The sequence below is a fragment of the Haliotis asinina genome, chromosome 11 (genome assembly GCF_037392515.1).
Source record: "Haliotis asinina isolate JCU_RB_2024 chromosome 11, JCU_Hal_asi_v2, whole genome shotgun sequence".
NCBI classification, from domain to species: Eukaryota; Metazoa; Mollusca; class Gastropoda; order Lepetellida; family Haliotidae; genus Haliotis; species Haliotis asinina.
In genome coordinates, this window is record NC_090290.1 from 54,570,239 (window position 1) to 54,595,125 (window position 24,887).

Here is a 24,887-nt window from a genome sequence, read left to right on the forward strand (position 1 = left end):
ATTTCTAGGCTTATATAAGGTACAACATGTGCATAGAAGAAGGAGCTCTGGGCTGGAAACGTCATTAAAATGATGAATAAATCTGACCCAACCCCATTTATCCAGACACAATATTCATTTTCATTGTGAAAGTTATATGCCATTTTGAAGGTTTCACGCTGGTGCATCCCTGAAAAATATATATAACAGCAACAAAATATTTCCATAATCACATAATTCTCCTATAAACTTTTTTATTATCATTGCCGAGACTACTTGATGCCATCAGTTGTCAGAGATCATAGCATATCCTTCTCACCGTTAGTTTCACCTTTACACCCTCAGGAATCTCAGATTATTGACTCCGGTTGTTCTGAGAGTTGGCTTTTCATATTTAGGAACCATTATCAATTAGTAATAATACCAGATTTTTGCGAAAAGGTCAAAACCTTTTTGATCATCATTTATAATAATGTCACATACTCTTTTCAAGTTGTGGGCATAATCTAATTTAATACAAGACTGCTGATATAAATACATGGCTTCCCAGACAAGTGATCCCGTGTCGTGCATCTTTGTTCGTTAGATAACGTTTGCAATATTGGACTTTTCCTTTGAAGTTGTCGTGTCTTTGAAGCTGAAACTTTGGATGAAAATGATGGTGTCTCTAAAACGTACCTGAAGAATTCAAATCCCCTCACAACAATACCGACTATATTACTAGTGGCATCTTTTTGCTATTTTTAGACCTTATTTGTATGCACCAATATGGAATTTTGGCGTATGGATGATATTGCATTTGGCGAAGTGTGTTTTACGACCTTTGAAATTCACGGACACCCACATTTCTTGTTTTTGCATTTCTATACAACCAATCCAGCAAGATACATGAAGCTATTGACGTTGCACTGACAATCTCAGAAATAGTGTTTCCATAGTCCGATATTAAACATGACGGTCATAACCGCCACAATGAACTGTCACATTTACTGATGGCTCGACCCTTACAGACGTGTAACTTTATGAAAATAGAGGTGCAATTCGGTTATGGTAGTGACATATAATGTTTATTTAAACATGTTTAGTCTCATCTAAACAGTAGGCGGCCATGCAGTACCATATCATAAAGAACATTACAGGTGCGACAATACCCTCTGCGGGATAAAGGATAAAATGAAAAAGACATTTTTCACGTCCTTCAAAAAAGAAATGCTACGAGCAGAAGTCGATTTCATATATGAATCATGAACAAAATAGTGATTGCGAAATCCACACACACACACACATATTGGCGTGGACTAGACATGTGTGGAGATCTGGGTTTTGCAGTTCTCACGTATATTATATATTGTACAAACCTAAAGTCGCGAAAGCTGTTGAGAAAAATGAAAGCTATATGTTCTCACAATCTACTATCATTTAGTTTTGTCTCCTGCTTTGCCTAGTTTTCGAGTTACAACCCTTGTTTTCATGGACGATTCTGTCAAAATCACTTGGTGTCGCTAGGTTGTAATCCGTGTTAGGTGGTATAAACCTACACGTTATTTGTCGTCATTCACTTGATGCTCAGTTAATGAATTTATAACAGGTATAATTAGTGGTAACGCCACTTAGATTACCCTACAAAGGCCCCCATTTGGCATTTATTGTGTCTGGATCGATCAAAGGATTAACCGATAGCACGCTGATTGATTAATTAGTTTTATGCGGATTTAAATGGGGGATTTGTCAAAAGGTAGTGTTTATGTATGTACATTTACTAATCTATACTGAATACACTCTGTCGGGCCTGTGTCTATGTAACAACAACACCCTTCTTTCAAAGGATTAACCGCCAGTACTTTTGATTGACTGCTGATTATTGGCTAAATAAATAAAAAGAATGATGCACACTATGCAATTAGTTGCCAGGTGTGCTGTCTTGGGTAACCAATGAAACTATACAGCAATGTGAAAAACCTGAAACGGTACATCACGTTTTCGTATATTAGACTGTTAAAATCTGCGGATGAATTATATATCACTCGTTTTTGTGGATAGTGATGGATACATTCCTCGAACAAGGTAATAGCCTGACATTGCTCCTATAACTTTAATTTTAATATTTGCATTTTATTTTGTTTTGTTGTCGTAGCTTTCAACAGAATCATTGTTGTCATCGTGAAGTGTAATGATGCAGACGACATACGCGTGCGATTTGTGATTCATATAGGCAAACTATGAAATGTCTACATATTACATTCCTGTTATACATTCGCAGATCGCTTCTTTTTATTAAGTTTCAAAATGCATACAAGTATGATTATAAAGTAATTAGGATTATGAGACCAAGTATAAAGACTTATACCGACAAGTGTCTACATACTGGTGAGTGAACGTTACAAACCAAGTAATTTTAGCAAGTGAAGAAATTTATCGCGCAGTATTTTCACTTCGACCCCGGCCTCCGTTAGGTTATGTTACAGGTTGTGTCATGCAAAATCCTTTTGGTAATGATTCAAATACATATTTACGTAGTTTTTATTTTCTAACTTGATGAAAACAAACCATTATCTCATTAGTTCAAATGGATTTGACTTCACGATTTTAAAAAATGGCGGCGCCCTGTCTTGGGATAAATGCTATTTAAGTTTGTTTTCACCGACGTACAAAAGGACAATTACTTTCTACTGGTAGTAAAATATGTATTTTATTGATGGACATTAGGATTTTGCATGACATTGCTTATTACATAACAATTTCACTCTTTGAAGTGAGGTGGAGGTCAATATTATATTGCCTGCAATACAATGTATAAATGTCACTTCGACCCCCACCTTGCTTCCTTGGAAGAAGTCCTTATGTTAAAAGTTGTGTCATGCAAAATCCTTTTGGACATGATTTAAATGCATATTTAACTACCAGTAAAAAGTAGTTTTGATTTTCTAACCTGATGAGAACAAATCATAATCTCAGTAATTCTAACGGACTTTAGCCCATGACTTGACGATTTTCAAAAATGGCGGCGCCCTGTCTGAGGATGAATGCTATTTAAGTTTGTTTTTCGTCGACTGACAAAATCAAAATTACTTTTCACAGGTAGTAAAATATGTATTTTATTGACGGACATAAGGATTTTACATGACATTACTTATGACATAACATAACAATTTCAGTCTTGGAATCGGTCAAAATAAGGGGTCAATATAATATTACTTACGATAATATTGTCACTTCGACCACAACTTCGTTTTCCTAGGAAGAAAGCGTTATATCCATGCAAAATCCTTTAGATCAGCAATGTATAGTAAGCAGTCTTCATTTTATAAACTCGATGAAACCTCAACTCCAGTTTCTATCCTGGAAGCGTGGTAGGCGGCGAATCACCCGATTCAGTAAATACCACAGGCTTCCACAACGCTCACTTCGCACACACTAAGAACCAATTTAAGCACAAACTACTGAGTCTGGTGGAAATCTGTGCATAGTGACACCATCACCCGACCTCAAGGAACAATTGACGGCAACACAATTCGGCATGTCTTTGGTGACCTCGAGAAATCAGCAAAATGACGAGCTTCCTACACATTTTCTATAGATTTAACTGAAAATCGTTCCTTCTATGACGTCACTGTAGGACTCTGGCGACTGAGTTACGTAACCTGTGTGCGGTTTCGTTTGCGGGCGAGAGAGAAACAGACAAAATAGTTACTGAAAATATTGGTACCTTCATTGCTATCTGCCAATCCACCATTATTAACATGTCGGTCGTAGGTTGTTCTCCTGTTGCATGCCGAGCAACCTGCGACTAGTCACATTATCTAACGGCCTGGATAGACCATTTCAATTTTGCTGCGTTCATGTCAACAGTGCTCACTGGAAGTTTCGAACCGAAACACGCTAAACAGCTTTGAACATGGAATCGAGTCATGGAAGACAGGTGTGAATTCCATGTGCACATTGTGAATTCAAAAGAGTTGCAGTGCAGTGTAGTTTCTGACCTTTCATACAAGCTATCACAAGGCACCCTGTAAAAATTAGCGCAGTCAGAACAGCCTACTTAAACAAGGCACTGTATTCTTCAATTTGCCTTACGGGACATGGTAAACCCTAAGCGGGGAATTGTGACGCAAGGTACGGAAAGAGGCAAGTAGTTTTAAATGAATTCTGAAACTCGCTGCAATAAGCTCAATCTAATGAAGACTCGTGTTGTGTGTCGATCCAGTACTAGATTACACCATTCAGGCAAACAACATGTCAACTATCATGTAAACAGTCACGTGCAAAACGTAGTGTCAAGATAAGACAACCCTTTGATTGACACTTTGTTTTCACAATAAACCGATTACCATGTACTGCACGGACTAATCGTGCTTTTGCATGGGCGTATATTCCTTCTGTCAACAGGACGAGCAGTCCATGCTGATCCGGGTGTGTTTATCAATATTTTTATGACATTAGTCGCTAGATTTATTACATCTCGTTAACACGAATGCACAAAGTATCATGAAGTCAAGCTGGTAATGTCTTAGCGCTAACCCACTGGTATAACTGTGAGGAGACCAGGTATTGACAAGAATGCCTAAAATGATCACATAAACAATATTGAGTGCAGTGTTTAGTGTCTATGCAGTCATGTCAAGAAGGTTCACAACAGTTGTTCGTCTTATTGTTTAGCAACATACATATGTTGTGATGATAACATATACTGAAAATAATTATAGGTCCCCAGTTAGCTATAGGTTATGATTTATGATAAAATAATTGTATGTTTTGTTAAGGAAATATAGCAAAGACATAAGATACAAGGGCGTGTGATTTACATCATGAAGTTTGGTATATGCGGTACTATTTGGAGACAATATGTCATAATAGCGCCTACTTGTGGTTATATGAAGAAAACTTGCGTTCAGTAACTGTTACAGTTTCCTTCCTATTTCACTAATTACATAAGTGCTTTAAAACGTCATTATTAAGATCATTGTTAATCTGGTGTATAGAAGATCCTTTTCAAAGATAAATCTAAACTCAGCTCAATCTGTACATCTGAGAGTATTGACAGTAATTTGTATAATCATGGATTAATATTGTGATATTTATCATGGGGCCACAACGTTCAGAGTTTTCAGTGATTGTTATCATGGGGCCATAACGTTCAGAGTTTTCAGTGATAGTTATCATGGGGCCACAACGTTCAGAGTTTTCAGTGATTGTTATCATGGGGCCACAACGTTCAGAGTTTTCAGTGATAGTTATCATGGGGCCACAACGTTCAGAGTTTTCAGTGATAGTTATCATGGGGCCACAACGTTCAGAGTTTTCAGTGATAGTTATCATGGGGCCACAACGTTCAGAGTTTTCAGTGATTGTTATCATGGGGCCACAACGTTCAGAGTTTTCAGTGATAGTTATCATGGGGCCACAACGTTCAGAGTTTTCAGTGATTGTTATCATGGGGCCACAACGTTCAGAGTTTTCAGTGATTGTTATCATGGGGCCACAACGTTCAGAGTTTTCAGTGATAGTTATCATAGGGCCACAACGTTCAGAGTTTTCAGTGATAGTTATCATGGGGCCACAACGTTCAGAGTTTTCAGTGATTGTTATTATGGGGCCACAACGTTCAGAGTTTTCAGTGATAGTTATCATGGGGCCACAACGTTCAGAGTTTTCAGTGATAGTTATCATGGGGCCACAACGTTCAGAGTTTTCAGTGATAGTTATCATGGGGCCACAACGTTCAGAGTTTTCAGTGATTGTTATCATGGGGCCACAACGTTCAGAGTTTTCAGTGATAGTTATCATGGGGCCACAACGTTCAGAGTTTTCAGTGATTGTTATCATGGAGCCACAACGTTCAGAGTTTTCAGTGATTGTTATCATGGGGCCACAACGTTCAGAGTTTTCAGTGATAGTTATCATGGGGCCACAACGTTCAGAGTTTTCAGTGATAGTAATCATGGGGCCACAACGTTCAGAGTTTTCAGTGATAGTTATCATGGGGCCACAACGTTCAGAGTTTTCAGTGATAGTTATCATGGGGCCACAACGTTCAGAGTTTTCAGTGATTGTAATCATGGGGCCACAACGTTCAGAGTTTTCAGTGATTGTTATCATGGGGCCACAACGTTCAGAGTTTTCAGTGATTGTTATCATGGGGCCACAACGTTCAGAGTTTTCAGTGATTGTTATCATGGGGCCACAACGTTCAGAGTTTTCAGTGATTGTTATCATGGGGCCACAACGTTCAGAGTTTTCAGTGATAGTTATCATGGGGCCACAACGTTCAGAGTTTTCAGTGATTGTTATCATGGGGCCACAACGTTCAGAGTTTTCAGTGATTGTTATCATGGGGCCACAACGTTCAGAGTTTTCAGTGATTGTTATCATGGGGCCACAACGTTCAGAGTTTTCAGTGATAGTTATCATGGGGCCACAACGTTCAGAGTTTTCAGTGATTGTTATCATGGGGCCACAACGTTCAGAGTTTTCAGTGATTGTTATTATGGGGCCACAACGTTCAGAGTTTTCAGTGATTGTTATCATGGAGCCACAACGTTCAGAGTTTTCAGTGATTGTTATCATGGAGCCACAACGTTCAGAGTTTTCAGTGATAGTTATCATGGAGCCACAACGTTCAGAGTTTTCAGTGATTGTTATCATGGGGCCACAACGTTCAGAGTTTTCAGTGATTGTTATCATGGGGCCACAACGTTCAGAGTTTTCAGTGATTGTTATCATGGGGCCACAACGTTCAGAGTTTTCAGTGATTGTTATCATGGGTCACATTTGGTATCGTAAATATTCAGTGGCACTGGTGTTTGAGCGGCCCAGCTTTTAAGGTAGCGCTTTAGACTTGTCACCCTTTAGGCACTCTTCCGTATATGAGTATGTGTTTTGACTGCTCGCAAACACGAGGCCGATCGCGAAGGTTCCATACTTTGCCGGAATGCTCAAGAATCGGTGACTGTGTATATAAAGGCTGGATGTTCTGTAGACGGGATACACACACACTCACGGAGTTACACTTGGAATAACGGGAGTTCTGACCGTCAGTCGGCCTACCTACATCTGTCTGCCTCTTCATCTGATTGTCAACGCCTCACCTACACTCAAGACAGCTCGCTGTGCAACATTTAGTATAACTCTTTGGAGAGTTGATATCATACTTGTGACCCAGTATTATTTATTGGAATCATTAATTTTGCATTGTACTAGAAACCTCTATTGTGAATCGTTGTAACTTGCTAACTGTAACTCCATTATTACTGAATACTTTAAACTTGTCTGTGTTATATTTTGCTGGTTCAGAGGGGATTTCTTATTCCTTTTGTCCTGGCAAATTATTAACAGTTGATATTCTTTATATTACTCAAAAGAAGTTAGGAACATCCCATTTTTGTAGAAATAACTATCTTTGTTCTGTAACTCCATTTAACAGTCTATGTATCTCCGTGCTTATTTTTAAAGTTATAGAACGAACATATTGAAGAATAACGATTTAAACATTTTTGTATGCAGCATAAGCGAGACAGTGGACACGATTGATTACCATAGTTTAATATTGACATATCTCCATCAGCCTTCGGTAAATGTAACACCAAAGCTCAAAAACGCAATCTGTTGCATGGATGGGTGTTCCGAGACTGAAAAGCACGGACGATTCCACAACGGAGTTACGCGTCCGTTACCACAAATGATCAATACTCATCCAAGGATGGAATTGATGTACTATCTTTGCATAACAAGCGGGAAGTCAACCGTGAAAGGGATGGGAGGGGGAAAATGGGATTGCATCAATAAATTACCTGTCTGTAGAAAGATTTAGCTTTCAGTCGATTACACTGCGCTAAATGTGAACTAACTACTTTCCTCACAACGAATCGCGATTTACGAGAATTACTTCCCGTAGATATCTCCGTAGGAAAAATTATGTTCACTCCCGGGAGCCGTACTTTACCCTATTTCATTAAGGTGCTTGTCCTATGTGAAGTTTTTATGTTCAGGAAATGTTTGGGAACTAATCAATTTAAGATCCAATTTCAGTTTCACCTAATCTGGGGTTAACGTAACTGCCTTCAGCTGAAAAAGTCAGTAGATGAAAAGGAAAACGCAGAGTGCAAACAGTGTCGTAATAAAACCTGTGTTTACGGTGCCTTGACTGGCCTGTAGGAGCGTTCCCATAGTTCACATTTCGTGACTTAGCTGGTCGGGACAGAGTCGGAGAAATAGCGCATGTTCCACTGTGACATATAATCATTGCCGCCGTTTCAAAGTCGTCGTTGGGAAGAAGTCAAAAGACAGACCTGCACAGCGTTGTTTTAAAATTTATTATAATCTTGAAGACTGGAAATACTGTTACACAACAGATACTGTGAATGTGAAGATGTAACATTTATTGAAACGAAACCAAACAATCTGGTGGGAAAACTAAAGTGATGTTCGGGTGGGATTGGTGAGTGCACGTCTGAACCTCATAGCTAACTATCACTAGTACCTGCACATAACGTAACATAGTTTACGTCGTTATGTAAGACAAGCTTGCCATTTTCACGAGCACCTGGTGTCGTGACAGAATTCAGTGATCCGTTCATAAAATGTTCACCGCTCTGTTGCCAGAGGATGATTATTTCAAGCTTTGACGTTTCGTATCTCAGGCACAGCTTCTATGACATCTCAATGAGGCACAATGACGGATCAGGTCTTTGAATGTCATTTAGAAGTGAAAATACATAAGAATGAAGATTTTTATGGATATCAACTTCTTTATGAGAGAACACAACGTTTCGGAGTTAATGCTTACTCCTTCATCATGCATTCTAATGACGGATCAGTATACGATCAAGCAATCAAAAAACAAAAATCCACAGCCTTTGTTATCTAAGCTCTCGCTGAATTAGTCACGTCTCGGCTATTGCAATGCATACAAGAGTTAACGACATGAAGTTCACAAGTCGATCGGACATAAAGCTGTGTAATCACTGAAACTACCTTTTAACTCGATCAAAGAACTGGAGCCTTGATAATGGTTAAGTAATGCTTCAGGATTAGTAATACTATGATTTCGGTGGAATACCTTACCCAATAGAACGCGTTAAACGATTAATCATACCTTTAATTCGTAATGCATCGTTTCCAATATGAAATATTGGGAACCGATATAGCCTGATATGCAAATATTTGACAACTTCCGTCATTTATGAAAAATAATAACACCCTACCCACATTCATAAGAATATTTGGTGCACTATTCCAACACTACAGGGTTGGCTGGACACGTACTCTCTCTCTCTCTCAGGCACACGCACGCACACACGTACACACACACGCAAGCACACAGGCATATAGTTGCTACTCGATCTTTATGTATTCAGATATATACCAGTAACTAATCAGCAGCTGAGACACAGCCTCAAAAACCTCATTAAGATCGGTCTGATGAGCTCATATGCTGTACATCACGAAGTGTTCTTATCTCCCAGAGCTGTAATTAAATGTTCGACACTTACATCTTACCAGAGACATGACGGGGTGACTACGTAACCAGTTTCTTCAATTTGTACTATCAAATGTCCCTTATTCCCCGTGAAAGGTTAATACTGTCGAGAATGTGTACTCCACTGATGCTACCATTAATCCACTGACAGGAAATTAATCTACTTCCGTGTTCAATATCGATCATCATGGCTATTTTAGTGCCAAATATTTCCGGTTTCGCTGAATGGATCGCTGCAGTTGTCACATGGACACTCTCGGGGTTAAACACACGTATATTACAGCACACACATGTGACACACACAGACATGGGAAAGATATAAATGAGTTCGAGATCTATCGTAAATGTACACAAATTGACACATGCATTTTGGATGTAGACAAGGATCCACACTGGCCTGGTGCAAGATAAAATAACAGATTATCACTGTCAAAAGGAATTGCATCAGACATCATTCCCGCCACAAATCGGAAATACCGCCCCTCTGTCGATCATAAAAAACTTTTTGGAAGCTGAAGTGATGCCTTTGATCTGCCAACCATTATCAAACAGCATATGACCAAGGGATGCACGATGCTCTTTAAGTCATTGCTTTATGAGTGTGCTCGGTTGTATCTTTACAAGCGTGAATTGAACACACCATTATTGTAGTGGCACGGTGCAGTGGTTAAGGCGTTTGCCTATCACGCGGAAGGTCCAGCCTAGGTTCGGGTCACGAGATGGGCACAAGATATCCATGAACAAGATATTTAGATTTACATCGTGTCAGTTCATCCAGCTATAAAATGGGGAATCGTGGGTATGTGCTAGCAATCTGTGCGTTTAGTTCATTGCGACAAACGGACAGCATGGCTGCATGATCCGCAGGGAGTTGAAAATGATCGCATAGTATCGTAACGAGAGTGTCCTACCGCGGGGGATAGTAATGTACGCAGCGCCGTGAGCAGGTAATGTGCCTAGATATGAGCGGTATATAAGCGGTAATTGTTATTACTTAAAAGTCTATCATTCACCGCTCATATTCAAGGTGGTTTCATTGGTCTCTAATGCATTCCTCCATTTCTAATTCAGGTCGTTTTACTAACCAATTTGAGTGAAATAGCTGTTGACCATCACTGAAAAAAACAGTCAAATCCTCTCCAATTCTCTTCTTTTTCTAAAATGGTTGAACAAGCAGTCTTAAAAAAGCATAAAAGACCCTTCCACAAAGAATCGGAACACAGTTGGTGCCCATGGGGATGATCACTCCTTTCTCGTATCTTTTATGCCGACTTTTCACACCGATGCCATCACCGAGGAAGACCAGAATTTCACATGATGTTTTCTTAGGAGGCTCCATGACTGTACTATATGCCTTCTTTCAGCAAAAACAAGGTATATCTGGCTGACGTTTTGGCTATACAGAGCATTGTGAAATCGTTTGAGATGAATATTCGTTAAACAACGTGTACCTGGTCTGTGGGCGACGTGATTGATTAGTTAGGAAGAAGTTTAGCTCAACGTTCACTGTTTAGCTCATGTATCCTGGTAGCATCTTTTTGCAGAGTTTGCATGAAACCCGTATGCCATTGTTGACGGAATTAGCTTTATTTCTGGAGCAACAAATATGTGTTACACCCTCAACAACGTACCTTAAGAATTGAAATAAATCACTGGTTTGCCTCGGTGACAGTAATGCCACTGGCTGATGTCACACACATGTATTAACAGCCCAAGGAGACACCCTCCAAGTAAACACTGAGGAAACATCTACTGTCTGTCACTAACGCCACGTCGTTGACGTTCTACTCAACTGTGGCCTTGAACTTCACTTCACGGGCGTTATGGCTTCGACTTTGCCACCCTGTTCAAAACAATTTGCTTGCATGATGAATATAATTTATGCTTTGACGATTTTCATCCTTCTTGCAGATTACCTTTCAGACCGATACGAAATACATCAAAGTTTTAATTTCATATTAAACTGATTGAAGTTGTTCTGTATCTTCAGGCCGCCTGTACTGTAACTCCACGTTTGATGGATGGCTGTGCTTTGACTACACCCCGGCCGGGGAGACCGTTTACAAGCCGTGTCCGGTCAAAATCCAACCGGGTTTCAATCCTGAAGGTTTGCGTCTATATTTTCCGCACTAATTTTATATCAGTCGAAATATATATATAGACTGAGATATTATTCCTTATCCTGTACATGTTTATAGTTACCTCTGAACAGTATTGGCACAAATGTAGGTTGACGTAGTCGTGATAAACCACGTAGTAGCGCCAGCTATATGTTACAGACGGCGGACATTTCTGTATGATAACGAGGTTTACGTGGCAGCTGGTATATTTATCATGTCTCGTTATCTGACACAAATGTTCCACATGTATATTATAGTGCTCATGCATGCTGAATCGGAAATGGACGGTAGTATTACCAATGGGCTTCAATGGCCTGTTGTTGGGGTTAACTACTGATAAGTTCGCTTCGTTGACCATCCTGCTGTGATATGTGTACTGAAGGTCGCCTGGTCTTCAACGTCATCATAATATGTCATACAAGAAGATACTACTCGTTTTATTCACTAGACTAACAGCCTGTGGCAACATAGACAACACACACACAAAGACGCGCGCGCACGCACACTCCCGCACGCACGCACATGCACAGACAACACACACAAACACACACAAATACTGCAGTTATTGTCTCGTATTGCCACCACAGTACAAGGAATCAGGACCTCTGTTGCATGCCGTGTATTGCGCTAAAGAAAATAAACGTTGAATTACACATTAATGCGATTAAGACATAAATCAGGTAACGATATTAGTGCTAGTGATCAAAAGAGACTGAAACTTTAGTAAAACTGTCGATTGCAGAGACTTGCACTTAATGTACATGGGGATTTTTAGTGCACCTTTCATTCACCATTCCACATTATCATGTGGTTGGACGAGGGCGGTCTCGGTACTCTCCTACTTCTTTCAGCTATATTCCAGCAATATCACGGCGGGGGACACTAGAAATGGGCTTCACACATTATACCCACGTGGGCATAGCCGACGATTATGCTGTATCCACAGGGCTGCTACGTCAGCCGCCTTGTGCATAACACCAGATTATTTATATCTTGACGACAGAAACTTTTATATCCGGTATATATTAACATGGTATTTAATAAACAACCATTTTCAAGCAAAATATTTCGCGTGCCTGCACTGGTCTATCAAGTGACTGTACAGCGGTGCATGTGACAGTGTTGTAGATCAGACAAGGCCTGTTCTGGTCTGAAATCGGAAGTTAATTATATATTCCGCCAAACACTGGTACACTGAGTCATCTCATGGTCGCAGCAGCTTATCAAGAACCGATACAGTTAAGTAAAATATATACCAACATCTGTACAGACAAGGACAATGAGCACTTTCTCAGATCGAGATGGACTGGCTTCAGATGACAAAGGAGCATATTTGGACATAATTCTGGTCTTAGTTCCAGCAGCTGTCTCATTTCAAGTAATACAGCATCAGTGAAATGTATAACATAAGTACAGATCGCAATTGTCCTCTGTGTCATCATAAACAACTATTTTGCAGCCAAGGACGTTGAAGAGTGTCGTCATTTTACAGTCAAGTACATCATGACTGATGTTCTGTTTTTTGATCACTTCTTATAAATCTTTTCATGGCCACACATTTGTAACTGATTCTGTGATTTCGCTCACACTATTTATATGAATAATAACTCCTGAATACAAAAACACACAAAACAGTGACACAAGAAACAAAACACATAAAAAAGGCTATAAAATAAGACTTGCAGCAATTTACGAAATAATGTTGCTGCATGCTTTTTGAACCGCCTCATCCATAATGGGTTGAATGGTTATGAGTTTCGTCAAGTATTTGGTGTAGCTGATTGACTTGGTCTGCATGGGTTTGTGACCTGCGACTCATTTTGGACAAGACGCGCTCATCTGTTCGCAAACGTCATTTGGCGTCACTATTTCATACTGATTCATAAGCGCGTTTGTGCTTTAATCGTCGATATGATCATAGAAATGTTTTGTCGGTGTGATTTAGAGACGTACTTCCTGATGAATGATATGTTAGTTTTAAACTGCTTTAGCAATATTCCAGCAATATCACGGCGGGGAACACCAGAAATGTGCTTCATACATTTTAACCATGTAGAGAATCGAACCCGGGTCTGCGGCGTAACGAGCGAGCGTTTTGACCACTAGGCTTCCCTACCGTCCCTGATTGGCAGGACTTCAGTGAGTACGTGAGTATGATTTTTCAACCAAGGTGCTTCCAGCGCGGATCAAGCACAGGCTGAGGGATATGAGAAGGGGTTTCACACATTGTGCCCAGGTGGGAATCGAACTCGGATCTTCAGTGTGAAGAGCAAAGGCTTTAAACACTAGACTACACCATTGTCCCTCTTCTGGTGGATTTCATGACGTTGTAAATCATCCTGAATCTAATGTATGCACATCTACATTGCGATGCCTTTTCTGTCCTGCTCAGCGTGCATACCTCCGTCATTCAACGTTGCATTTGCATTGGACCTTGTACATTACAACAGGCATGGCACTATTAGCTGTCAGTACAATATAGTGAGTGTACTTTAAAGCTTTTAGATCCGGTTCAATATAAATAGCTCAAAAATTTTAAAATATATGTGGTGTGTACGTTTCGCTTGAACGGCTTTGTGTTAACAGCGACCAGTCAACAAGGACTACAAGGACCATTGTATAGCAATAATTGATCACCTGATAGGAGTATTTTATAGGTCGATCAATACACTCATCGATCACCGATAGGTCTCTCAATAAAAGTGGTCACCGTAGGACTCAATCAGTGTACCGCGAACCTTGATTCAGTTTACACAAGGAGCAATTTACACTGAAGTTACACAAACTTTGACTTCTGTTGTATTCTTCTGCAATTTACTTCAAATGCATGACCTTCTGTTTGTTCGGCTTAACATGTTTATACATCTGTGGACTCAGGTGGTTGATCCGTTTGGCAGATGGTTTCTCTTGGCTTCCTGTAAGTGGGAAATGATCCAAAAATCATGGGTTCAAATCCTGTTTCACCTTCAGTACCTTGGTTTATCAGCACCAACTCCAGTATTCCTATGTTTTGCATTACTAACTTCGAAGACCTAAACATCTACACAAAGACAATTCTGCAGAATGTCCAGAACATTCTGCCACTATGACATGAACAAGAAACACGTTTGTGTATTTTATATCTTAAATTTAGAAAAGTACGTTCCTTTATAAGATTCTCAGGTTCAACAGGACAGTTTGTCCATGTCCCCGGTATGATGTCACTGTCGATGTCGTTACCACTATTCCAGTTGTTTCTCGTGTAGTTGTCACGCTTCCTTCGATTAGATGCATTGAGACATTGACGTCTTCTGTTCAGATGATAGGCGTTGGTAGTTTCTTACGGGGTCCAGCGGATAATGAATATTGGTAAACAGATGATTTAATGGAGTTATACAACACTGTATAATAAAAGTTACATCATGTGGTCTATGCATGTGAGTTATTCCTGGCGCGTCGAGTACATGTATGCGCTTTGACACTATAATTCCTGGTGATGTCGCAAATCAGCTGTCTGTCGATCTTGTAGCAGCCATGGCTTTTAACATCATTTGCAGATGCGTCTGAGTGAGGTTTACTTAGGACATGTCATGTCTCGGGGAGTGAAAACACCCATTCATCTTTAGTTTTCATTACAATCATTCTAACATATCGAACAGATCTTACACAAGCAACTGACATAATCTGAAACTAAACGAAACTACTGTATTAATTAGCACCCTTCCTTAGTCGCCCCGCCCCGAGCTAACGCATGTCTTAAACGTTGTACAGATGGTCGCATAATATCCTCTGCTATGTGTTATCTCAACATATTATCAAGCTTATAGCATGGACAGTGGTAGCTCTTAAAGAACGCATCCATATGCTTAGTATGTTCGATCATCAACAAAGGGACAGGTACTCTCGTCTGGTTATTTGGGGGTTGTTTCTTCCCGTCAACGCGAAATGCAGACTTCCAAGTTTACTTCAAATGAAATCATTTCAGTATACATGTACCTCAAAAGTAATCCAATCAATATGCTTCAAATGACATGATTTCAATAAACATGTACTTTAAAAGGAAATCCTATTAATATGCTTCAAATGAAATCATTTCAATATACACGTACGTCTAAAGAAATCCAGTCAATATGCTTCAAATGAAATCATTTCAGTATAAGACAAAGTCTGTGTTCACCAGTTGTCTGTTCCCCGACACATTCATTTTCATGTCTATGAATTATCTCATTAGCACGCCGTATGATAAAAATGTTAATAGCCTGCATTACAACTAATCAGGTTATTTACAATTAATAGGTTTAACATTTTCAACTTGCAACCTATGTGGATGTTTCTAACGAATAGGGTTAAATGGCCCCGAGGGCAAGAATAGCTGCAGATAATTGAGGATTGTAAATCCAATTTCCCTCAACGCTTTAGAAAGAAATGACTTTATCAAGTTAGAGAAATAAGAAATTTACAAATTCATCTTCATACATATTCAATCACTGAAATGATTAATTGAATGGATATCATTTCGATATATTGAGTTAATACTCACTTTTCACTGGTATAATTGACACAGTGGTTGATGAATTTCATTCTCCATCAATCTCCACTGTCACCTCATTCCTGCATCGTTGCGGGTCAAACATTGAAACACCACAGACATCCACTCTTTAGTTGTCGTGACGGGGTAATTACCTCGGAGATTGTTTCTTTCCTTGGAGAATCATTTTGTAAATGACCCATTAGTTTTCTGTTGATGGTCATGTCATGAGATTATATTTCTTTGACATAGAAAACGGTGGTGAGGAAACGAGGTTCTGTAACTTGAGTCGGATTACAGTGGTGCATTGCAGGCGTATGGAGTTAAAGACTTTCCATGACAGCAATAGTAGATATGACAGATGTGTACCCGTACAACCGTACAGAAACCCCACGCTACATGTGTAAACCCAGAGCAACATCACGCTTAACCAACAAGGAGATATCCGTGTTGAACAGGCGAAGATTCGTGTTAGAACTGATGTTTTTACCAAGCTACGCTTATCGAATCTGGTGGTCAGACTGGCTATGTTGGTTAAGTTGGTTGGCACCTATCATCGTATCCGAATCGCGTAGATCGATGCTCGTGATGGCAATCACAGGTTTGTTTGGCTCACACTCGATTATTTACAAGCTGCCTCATATAAATGAAACATTGGTGACCGCGTCTTTAGACAACAACCACAAAATACCATAAAACGGTATCATCGACTAACGCAGAACATAACAAACGAAACACATGAAAGCCAGGGCTGTGCACACAATGTGAAGTGTCCGAATTGTCATCTGAAAAATATCACTTAACGTGTTTAACGCCTCCGTAAACAACAACAATGCGTCCAACAATATCACGTCTAGACACACTGATTAAATACAATTAAACGGCAATTATGTCGGTAATGATTAGAGTCAGACTTTAGGTTGACTTTTATTGAATTGTCCTTTCCACACGAGATACGTCAAAGCTTTTTGTCCACTGTTGACGTTAAAGTGTTTATATTCAGATCAGCTTGGAATCAAAGTAGTTGCCATGGCAAGGAGAGCATGAATTAGTGACTTATGGACTGATCACATACAAACTTGTAAATCTTCGGGATCAAGGCGTGATTCGAAAGATCCATTAGGCCTGAACATGTGAAAGTTTGTAAGTGCGAAAATCCTCAGAAATAAAGCTATGAACTTTATTGGACATTTGATTGACTACAAGTTGTTTTCTTTCTGCGATGGCACGTCCGTCATCAACTAGTGCAAAAGTGTGTTAAATTCTTCATTGGAAGTTGATTGGGTTAGTAAGACGCTATTGTATTGGTGAGTTATTTTCAAAATCAGCGAAAATGCCAATTTTTCATACATGTTGAAAAATTATCTGGTTTGGTCCCTAAGAGAAATTTGTCACGATCACTGTATTGATCTCAGTTGCAGCTTGAAAAAAAACTAGTTTCCGATCAGAGCTGGTGATGTTCTAAAAATAGAACAACTCTAAAACGTGACAGCATCTATAACAATAAAGTATTGTTTTTTTTCTGTGAAATTAACAATCACTGCATTCATTTCCCAGCATTCGGACGTAAATACTGCATGGAGGACGGGAGATGGTACGTACACCCTGACACCGGGGCGACGTGGACCGACTACAGGGCGTGTCCACTTGGGCAGGTACGTTGGGTAGAACAGTGATAAAAATGTTCAGTCCTCGCACGTTAGAAGCCATATATGGTGACCTTTACTGTTGCGTCACCAACAACACTGTACTTCTGTGGTGTGGTGGTTTAAACAAGCTGAGCTGTTCCCTGAAAGTCGGTCTTGTTGACATGTTAGAGTCACAGTTGTCAGTGTTTAATGGTGAGTGAGTATTGTTTACGTCGCGTTTAGCAATACTTTATCAATATCAGGGGCACTGTATTTCCGTTGCGTATGAGTGAGACAAAAATATATAATAAACATAATATGCAACAATAAACATAACATTATTCAAGAAAATATATGACCCCTCATACCATGGGGGCAGTGGGGTAGCCTAGATGTTAAGGTGTTCGCTCGCCATACCGATGGGCCGGGTTGTTCGATCCCTACATTGGTCTAGCGTGTGAAACCTAAAGCAGCGTAAAACATAACTCACTCACTCACTCGTATCATGATGTTATTAGTATCCAGTGTGAAGGTATCTGTCCTAAGACTGTCTCGATGGCCTAGTGATAGAACGTACGCCCGGACAACAAATTGTCGGTATTTCTGTCACCGCTCGTTCCATACCAAATGAAGTTAAAAAGATGGCACTGGAGGTAACGTAAAGGTAACATAACGTAAAGGTAACATAAAGTAAAGACATCCATGGCATGGCATCCATGTTAAAGTGGTATGATATCTCCACAAACAAGCACAACCGCTATACGTGTATTAGTTATGTGTGTTCGCGTCGCTCATTTGGCGCAGAGGGGGAAAACAGAAGCCCTGTTATTAGATAATATTCCACAAAGTGCGGACACATTTCAGCATGAACGTTGCAAGGCATATTTTAATGGTGCATCACGCCGCCCACACACATGCGAACCCCAACCCATCTTACACGTGGAAGTGAGTGAGTGAGTGTGGAAATGATCACGAGTGAGTAAATGAGTATGGCTTTATGCCGTCTTGGGGAATAGTCTAGCAATATCAGGACATCAGAAATGAGCTTCACACTCGTACATGTGAAAAAAACTGACTATAATTCTGTTAAAGCTGTCATGTAATGTTCAAATGTCGAAAAATATGTAAATATGCTACATCTACTCCGCGATATTGCCCACCTTCTTGTCTGCGACGTTTTTAATCAAAAGCCATTTGATCTTCAGTAGTGTTCATAATTTAAACTATGTATTTCGCTTGCTGTCATTGATACGTAAACACAACTCAGGTGGAAGCCTCGGGGATACAGACAAATGTCAGTCATCAAAATATTTTCTTTGATATTGAAAATTTTCAAGCTTTGACTTTTAACGCGATCCCCTGTCGAGGGACCTATTTTACAATGAAAACAATTAGTCATATGCCATATCTAGACTGGAGAAACGTGCACTTTTACACCGTTTGCGGACAGCCTCATATGTGATGACACTAGATGTCACTTTTAAACTTTGAGTTAATTTCTTATCATATATCTCGATGTTATAGCGAATCATGAGTGAGTGAAAATAGTTTTACACCGCACTCAGCATTATTCCAGTTATATGGCGGCGATCTGTAACTAATCGAGTCTGGACCAGAAAATCCAGTGATCAACAGCTTCACAGTCGATCAACGCAATTGGGAACCGATGACATGTGTCAACGAAGTCAGCGAGCCTTTCCACCCGATCCCGTTAGTCGCCTTTTACGACAGGCATGGGTTACTGAAGATCAATTCCAACTCATATCCTCACGGGTTTGATGGTGAATTGCTTGTGACATTTGTATTGACATATTCAAAACATGAAATTGGTATTAGATGTTTAACCAGTTCTTGTCACGCATGTTGGACCCTCTAGCTCTGATTGGATGTATTGTCAGCAATCAAAACGGAATACAGACATCTCTTTGGACTTTCACCTGGCAGCTTGTATGACTGTAATAATGTGGCGCAGGTTCATGTGACGTCATTCGACAGTTGCGTCATAATTTAACGTTTGCATTTCGTGTTACCATCATGAAAGACGAACAGTTGTTGCAATGTATGTCTGAATGTCACACACAAGATATAACATAACATGCATCTGTTTGTACCTTCTGAAGTCGTGATGATATAGAGAATCTCAGTCTTTTGATATCAGATACATCGACACGAATTGATAAAGTAACAAATATAAATATGTTTACCTTTATCAACGAGTGTTGATATAATTCATATCAGCAAACACGAGGCTGGGATTTTACTTATCATCCAAAATCATTCTTCATTAGTTTTCAATGAAAATTGTAAACCAAACGTTACTGTGTTCTTTAATCTGATTGGTTGAAAAACATGATCAAATGGTATTAGATTCCAGGAAACTGCAAGACTATTCACTGGGTATTGACACGTAGACAATTGTTTTGTTGTGTCATCAACAGTGGTGACGTCATTCAAATCATATTGTGACGTAAAGTTAGAATGACGTCACAAATGAGCAACTCCAGATGCTACCATGGGAACCAGCTAAAACGGCCAGCTGATGACACTTCACTGCTGTACCCCTACTCGATGTAAACGAGTGCAGACACTAAAACCCCTTTGGTTTACTCTTTTGTTTACAATGTCGATAAACACCATGTGTTGGCCAATTTCCGGGTGTTATTGGGTATTTGAAGCACGGGGATATTTCATTTGAAACCTCCGGCTCACACCGTCGGCTCCAAACGCATTCCCGTGCTTCAAATACTCAATAAATTGGCCAACACATGATGTTTATCTCCTAAATGTACATCTCGGAACACACCACTGGCATTAGACTTGCAGTGCTGCGATGTCATAGCATTGTGACGTCATCAAGTTCATGACGTCATAGCATTGTCAAGGGCATTGAGCAAAATATGCTGCCAAAGCGATATCTCCTAGGAGATATCGTCTGATTGCACACAAGCGATATCTTTTGTGGAACACAGGTTTGGATGATAAATATCAGTTCTCGCTGGCGGAATGTGGCGAATTGTACGAGCTGAGCTGTTCTCAGACAGTTGGACAAGTCAATGCAGCTTGTAAAACATGCCACTCGGTGAGAGGCAAGGTTGTTGTTGCTTCTAGAAAATAATGAGTGCGTGTTTCACGCCGCTTTCAGCAATATTCCAGCAACATGACTGAAAGGGACACCAGAAGTGGGCTTCACACATTGTTCCCATGTAGAGACTCGAACCCGGATCTTCAGAGTGACGATTCCTACTAGCTTCCAACACCTTGCAATCAATTTTAAGTCGTAGCTATTATGCTATTTTGTACGGCGGGGCCACGTTATTCTCTGTAACTCTGCCTTAAACCAATATCGCGTCTATATCAGGATTCATGTGAATATTTGTTTCTGTTTTTCCCCCAGAATGAGCTTGGTGTGATACTGCTCTACATCTCGGGTTATGCAGCCTCCCTCATCCTCTGCCTCATCAGCATTGTCGTCTTCAACGTGTTCAGGTGAGCTTCAGTTTGATTCGACATTATCTTACTATAATCCCTCTGTTATCATGATTGCCGTCTTTAACGTGTTCGGGTGAGCTTCAGCTTGATTGGGCGATATGTTACATTTTCTCTGTTAATAGCATTGTCGTCTTCAATCTGTTCAGGAGAGCTTCAGCTTAACTCGACTATATGTCTTTGTAGCCCCTCTGTTATCAGCATTGTCGTCTTCAATCTGTCCAGGAGAGCTTCAGCTTGGCTCGGCTATATTTTACTATAGCTTGGCATATCTAGGTTTTAGACTTATAATGAAGGAAATACAGTATGACGTACGCTCGAAAACTCATTATCATATATCATATCGTTTCTCCAAGGAATGGGCAGAAATTGTTACTCATCATTTACCGCATTTAAAAACAAGCGAAAAATTATTCTCGAAATGTTACTCAAGTAAAGTATTGCCAGATACATTTGTTTTATCTTCAGACGTTGCGTATCACATACTTCTAAGATCAATATTAACATGCATTACGCGGCGCGGTTACGAAGTAATGAGTCATATTTGGAATGAACATCTATATCAGAAGTGGGTGACATATACGTTGCCATATCAGCATCGTTGTTTGAGGAATCGAAATTCATCAAAGTAGAGTACGTTCTTCGTGACGTCTCGTACCAAAATACAAGTTGCATTTTGCACTTCATATTCGTGAATAGAAGCGAGAAACCTCTTTCCACACACATAACACATTTTGGATGTAAACACTGTCGATACCACAATTCACATTTCAGTTTTGCAAAGTTTCAGAGGCGCTGGGTGTAACTTTATCACGTCGAAGATCCCAAATTAGTGCAATGTAAATCACGTTTCTGGTGTCCTCCGTCGTCATATTGCTGGAAGTTTGCTAAACGCGATGTCGGTGTCGGTAGAGCTTTCAGGATCTGCTAACTGTCAACCAAAGTATCAACCCAACCTGTGCCTACCGTCCCCGTCATTACGAACGAGGTGACCGTCAGTGACCCAGTCTACTTGGGTCTCCCCATCAGCCCTGTGACAACCTTGTCGCGCTTTGGCTTAAACATTGCCGATGTACGTAAAACTCAACACAACTGTGACACCAAATGACGAAACCCATTAACCCAAATGTACCATCCTTACAGACAGCTGAAGTGCAACCGAGTGACCCTCCACCAGCATCTGTTTGTGTCCTACATCCTGACCGGGCTGTTGTGGATCCTCTACTACACCGAGGTGACCATGAAACGAGACGTCATCCAAGAAAACTCGGTAAGTCAAGCTACCGTATCCGCAATTGGACCAGAAAGACCCCCAGGTGGATGACCTCCAATGTCCACACTCAACAAAGAGTGCGCAACTACCTCACGACATTCCATTACACGTCACGTAAGAAGGACCTTTCCGAACACCGTGTGGTCAATGATTAGTAACAAAGAGAAACCAGAAGCAGCCTTCGAAATCTTTATGTCACTAGTTTTAACAAAGCAGGTGCCTTTCCAGAAATTCAAAAATATGTCGACTAAGATCAAGCTTTGACGGCACAACAAAATGAAATTGTAACGTTTAATGGTTTGCCCAGATTGTACAGTCGTACATCCCAGGGGCTGGGAAAAGACCTTTTCGTTTAGAATGTGTTTCGTATCAAAGCTAGAAACAGACGATCACTACATGATCATACACGTTGTGTAATTTGTATCCTTTGATGAATTCACAACGGGTATGGCTTTTCTAATTTAGTAAGAATTTCGCAGCCATTTGTATGATCACCGTGAACAGGAAATGTGTGTACTTTACAAAAAGTGATTATTAAAATGAAAAGGGGTTTGAATTGCTTTTCAGCAACCCATGCTTGTCGCAACAGGAATCTAATGGAATACTTGGGCAGGTTCTCTAACGTGCTTTGTACATGTCATTGTATTCCAATTGCGCATATCGATGTTCATGACACCAGCCACTGCGGTTGAACAAAAACCAACAAGTAATTTTGTCCTTAATACATGTATATCAAAAGTCAAAATCAACAGTAACCATGACATAGTTATAATATATTAATTGGATAAACAGAACAGTACCTGGTGTTGTTATGTACACATGTTCTGGCAGCCGCCTGGATGTACTGTTGCCTTTATTGCGTTTTTATGACTTTCAAAAGCTGGTCACACTGTTGTCGATACAATTCACCCATATCACTCGGAACACTCGGAACTAAAATGCAAAGCAAATAAAGACATGTTGAATCTGTTACATCCTTGACATCTTTAGACCGTCGATCTCGGTTAACCACAATTACAATAAAGATCTTCAAAGAGAGGGAAACTCCCCAAACTCACAGGATCAAGACCAGTGAAAAACGTGATCACATTAATTTTCCTTGAAAGTATTTGGAAAGTACACTAAGTCATACATTAATCACGTTAAGCTTTCCTGCCACACATTTGTTTCTGAAAGGCGTGGGGTGGTGTCCCCTGCGTCCTCCTAAATCATGGGGTACCTTCCTGTGCTCCATTAATATTCCCTTCGCTCAGTAATGTATACACAGCTTCATTTGTGAGATTTGAGGGAACTGTAGTCTCGATGAATCCATGAGTGTACATCCTATGTCAGCCCCGTGTCACCTGCGTTTCAAGGGTTGCGCTCTACAGGCATACCCACATGCTATTTTCTTAAGGTTACGAGTCCTGAGAAGGTAGTCCTCGAAATAGTGTTCATTTTTTAATAAACACGATTGAGTAAAGATCGGTAAAACCAAGAACAAATCATAACACCTATTTCTCTACAGCTTAAGGAAACCCATAAAACATAATGAAAACGACGGTTTGTTTCCTAAGCAACATCGTTCATTGAAATATGTCACATGTTTGTAAATAGATACAGACAACAAACGCTACCGGCTTAAACTCAATATAAAATTGTACGAAATGTAACTGAGATTTAAAAAGTAGAATTGTGCAAATTGTTGATGAAAATGTCACAGACAATGACAGGTGAAACATCAGTCAACAGTTTTGTCATGCTGGTCCGCACTTTGCAGGAGGAATGGAGGAAGACTCCACTGAACTCCGTAGAGTTATTCAGTTTGTGCCGAGGTGTAGAACAGTGCCAACAGCACTCAAGTCTTAACAAGTCTTGGCAAAGGACAATCAGTCAATATCACCATGTTTGAAGATCATGTGAACATTCTTGTATCATTTAAATGGTATGAAATGTGCATATTTAACTGAGCAAAGTGAAATGTAGAAAGTCAGAATGTTCCGTTATTTCAAATATTGTATTTGCATTAAAATGTCCATTGCTCTCTGGTGCATTTTCCTTGTAAAATATAAGGTGTTGAATAAACAAAAGCAATAAGCAGCTGAACATCAAGAAGCAGTGTTTTTGTGAAAGTGGAAGTTGAGGTTTAGATGAACAGAACACGTGTACATGAATGTCACCTGTACTACCTCCAGGTGTGGTGTCGAGTGTTGCACGTACTAACGCAGTACATAACAACGTGTAACTACGTCTGGATGCTCTGCGAGGGCTTCTATCTTCACACTCTCATCGCCCTCGCCTTCACCAAGGAGAAGAAACTGCTGTGGATCTGCATAATATTTGGCTGGGGTAGGTCACATAGGGAACTCAGTGAGTGAGTGAGTGAGTGAGTGAGTGAGTGAGTGAGTAGATCAATATTCCAATTTTGCACAGGGTTTCA

At 40.1% G+C, this 24,887-nt stretch overlaps 1 protein-coding gene across 4 annotated transcripts in view; it reads left to right on the plus strand.

Moving 5' to 3' along the window:
• Window positions 1-24,887, plus strand: part of LOC137256345 (calcitonin receptor-like) — a 172,151-nt gene that overhangs the window by 132,151 nt on the left and 15,113 nt on the right. For all 4 annotated transcript variants that reach the window (XM_067794125.1, XM_067794122.1, XM_067794123.1 and 1 more), the window contains 5 exons: window positions 11,445-11,561; window positions 17,639-17,736; window positions 21,104-21,195; window positions 22,339-22,465; window positions 24,643-24,796. In XM_067794125.1, coding sequence (XP_067650226.1) covers window positions 11,445-11,561; window positions 17,639-17,736; window positions 21,104-21,195; window positions 22,339-22,465; window positions 24,643-24,796 — 588 coding nt within the window. The remainder of the gene's footprint in view (window positions 1-11,444; window positions 11,562-17,638; window positions 17,737-21,103; window positions 21,196-22,338; window positions 22,466-24,642; window positions 24,797-24,887) is intronic.